We start from the raw sequence: 2,437 nt of genomic DNA on the forward strand, positions 1-2,437 counted from the left end.
CCTATCTAGTTAGAGACAACCACCCATTCTACATCTTTCACACATGTAAATCTTGTATTGGCAGGCTTTTTCCTTATTCATTGATTGTCTGCCTTGTGCTAGGCACAAGTGCTGGGAATAAATGCTTAAAATGTACTCCTTTCCCTCAAATATATTATACTTTAAGTGAGGAAGAGAGCCAACAGTTACAGTAAAGGTTATATACCAACTGATACACTGCCATTAGCAGTATAAAACCTTAGAAATCTTTTGAAAAGCAATTTGGAGATAGGTTCCTCAGAGCCTTAAAAATGTTCATTTGCTTTGATCTCAAAGTCATTTTTATTGCTTTATTGCATGAAAATTATGCTAAATATGGAAAACAGCCTTCATGCATAAGAATATTTTGTCTTATATTGAAAAGTTTAACTATAAAGGAATAATTAGTGTGGTTCGATAAACCCACTCAATCAAATATTTTGTAGGCCACTAAAAGACAAGGTATGAATCCCCTGATTAGATGAGAAATGGTTGATTCAGTGTTAAATGGAAAAAAACTTGAACATAAGATTTGATATAGAGTATGATGGAAGCTTTGTCCAGAAAAATACCAACTAGCCAATATGTAGAAGTGAGGAAGGGAGAGCAGAAGACAGGAAGAAAACTTATTCCAAAACCGTATCATTCATCTTATGTAAGTAATAGCATATCAAGCGATTTTATGTTCTGATTTTTTAGTTCCATATGTCCCTTTAAGGAACATGAATTACTTTTGTAGAAGGAGGGAACACTTTTTCATAAAAATTTAACATTGTGTTCTAATCCCCTCCACTAGAGGGAGAAGCTATTTCATATAATTGGCACTAAACGTGCTGTTTAGAACTAGTTAATAATAGAGTATTTTAATCTACTCTTTCTGATTGTGATGGGGGTTTTTGTTTGCTTATTTGTTATTAGAATATGTGAAATCAGTTNAAGTTAAAGAAGTCAGACTGAAAATCTCAGCCACACTGAACATAGGAACTGAAGGCGCCTCTCAGCAGTTCAGAGTTATCACAAAGCCAATCTGCCAAAAACTGTTCAATTTTCTCCATAGCAGAGCCTTCCAGGTCCTTATTTTTAGCTTATTCATTTTTAAACATAATTCTATATGGATATTATACACAATCCTGACAAGTTTTATTAACTGAGGTTAACTGATGATGTATTTACATTAAAATATAACTTAATTTGTTTATATTTCTTCAGGGGTTTTCCATTAATCAAAACTCGTGACGTATATAGTCAGTTGCAGGTATGTAGTTAAATTTATAATGTATAGGGGTTTGAAGTGGGACAGGTGGAAGATCATTCATTCTCTTTGCTTTTTAGAGGTAACAGAATTTTACAAGAAACATTTCCCTACAATAATTCATTTCAAACTTCTCAGGTCACTAACCCAGTGCCACTTTGTGGTTGGATATGGCACACTGGGGGCCTTGTGATTTTATCTGTAAAAAAGGAAGCCATTTCTCCTGCCTATAAATCAGCTGTTACCCAGTGAAATGAACTTTCTGACTGGATACATGGAGCTGTCATATTCAGGAATGTCCTTGTGCTTTAAAGAAATGCTATTTGAGGGCTTTATAAGTTCCAGATCCTGAAGCCAAAAGAAAGCAACAAACCCCAAAGCCTGTGGTCTCTCAGAGCACTTTTTCCTCTCTCACCCAAACCACACACATTCCTTGTCATACTGCCTCATGGTCTTGTAGCAAATGAATCCTGGCTCTCTTTCCGAGATATCCTGAGAGACTGTAGTTGCTCTGTAAACACCTCTGAGATTGAGAGAAGAGCACTGTGGGTGTCAGTACTGCCCCCCGCATACCCAGAAGAAGAGTGCATACCTCCTACTTTTGTGCTTTTCCTGTACTGCAGGGTTTGCTGCTTTGGTTGAAATGATACCCTAGTGACCTGTCTTCTCTGCAGTTGTGCAATACAAGCACGCCGCTTTCTGATCTGTAGACTTCTCATGGGATTGTGACCAGGTCCGCTCTTAAATGTTTGGAAATATTGAGCAACATTTCAGTGGCAGTAAACCTTGGCAGGAGAGTTGTATTATTATTATTATTATTAATTATTATTATTATTATTATTATTATTCTAGTTTTAACTTAAGGATGATTAAGATGAGGTTTTTGATGGGTCACTTTCAGTTGTGTATATGTACGTGATTTAGTTTTTAAAAGTTTAATGTTTAACTTTCTGTATTCTTCTAATTCTTCTTTATCAGTCCCCTATTGATGGATTTTCCTCTTAAAAACTACATTTTCTTCTAGACGCTTTGTGTCTGATGATGGAGAATAAATTTCTCATCTGCAGTATAAAGTTGATATGAGAAAAAAATGTTTACTCTGGCTCCTCACTTGGCTTCTGTAAAATGTACTTAATAAAATAATATGGGCAACTCCAAATATTAATC

At 35.4% G+C, this 2,437-nt stretch overlaps 1 protein-coding gene across 1 annotated transcript in view; it reads left to right on the forward strand.

The window, feature by feature from the left end:
• The window catches only part of CEP78 (centrosomal protein 78), a 40,300-nt gene that overhangs the window by 24,495 nt on the left and 13,368 nt on the right, over positions 1-2,437 (forward strand). Inside the window, exon 9 of the mRNA XM_019648288.1 lies at positions 1,228-1,273. Within this exon, the coding sequence (XP_019503833.1) occupies positions 1,228-1,273 (46 nt within the window). The remainder of the gene's footprint in view (positions 1-1,227; positions 1,274-2,437) is intronic.

This window comes from Hipposideros armiger, unplaced genomic scaffold (genome assembly GCF_001890085.2).
Source record: "Hipposideros armiger isolate ML-2016 unplaced genomic scaffold, ASM189008v1 scaffold_124, whole genome shotgun sequence".
Lineage (NCBI taxonomy): Eukaryota > Metazoa > Chordata > Mammalia > Chiroptera > Hipposideridae > Hipposideros > Hipposideros armiger.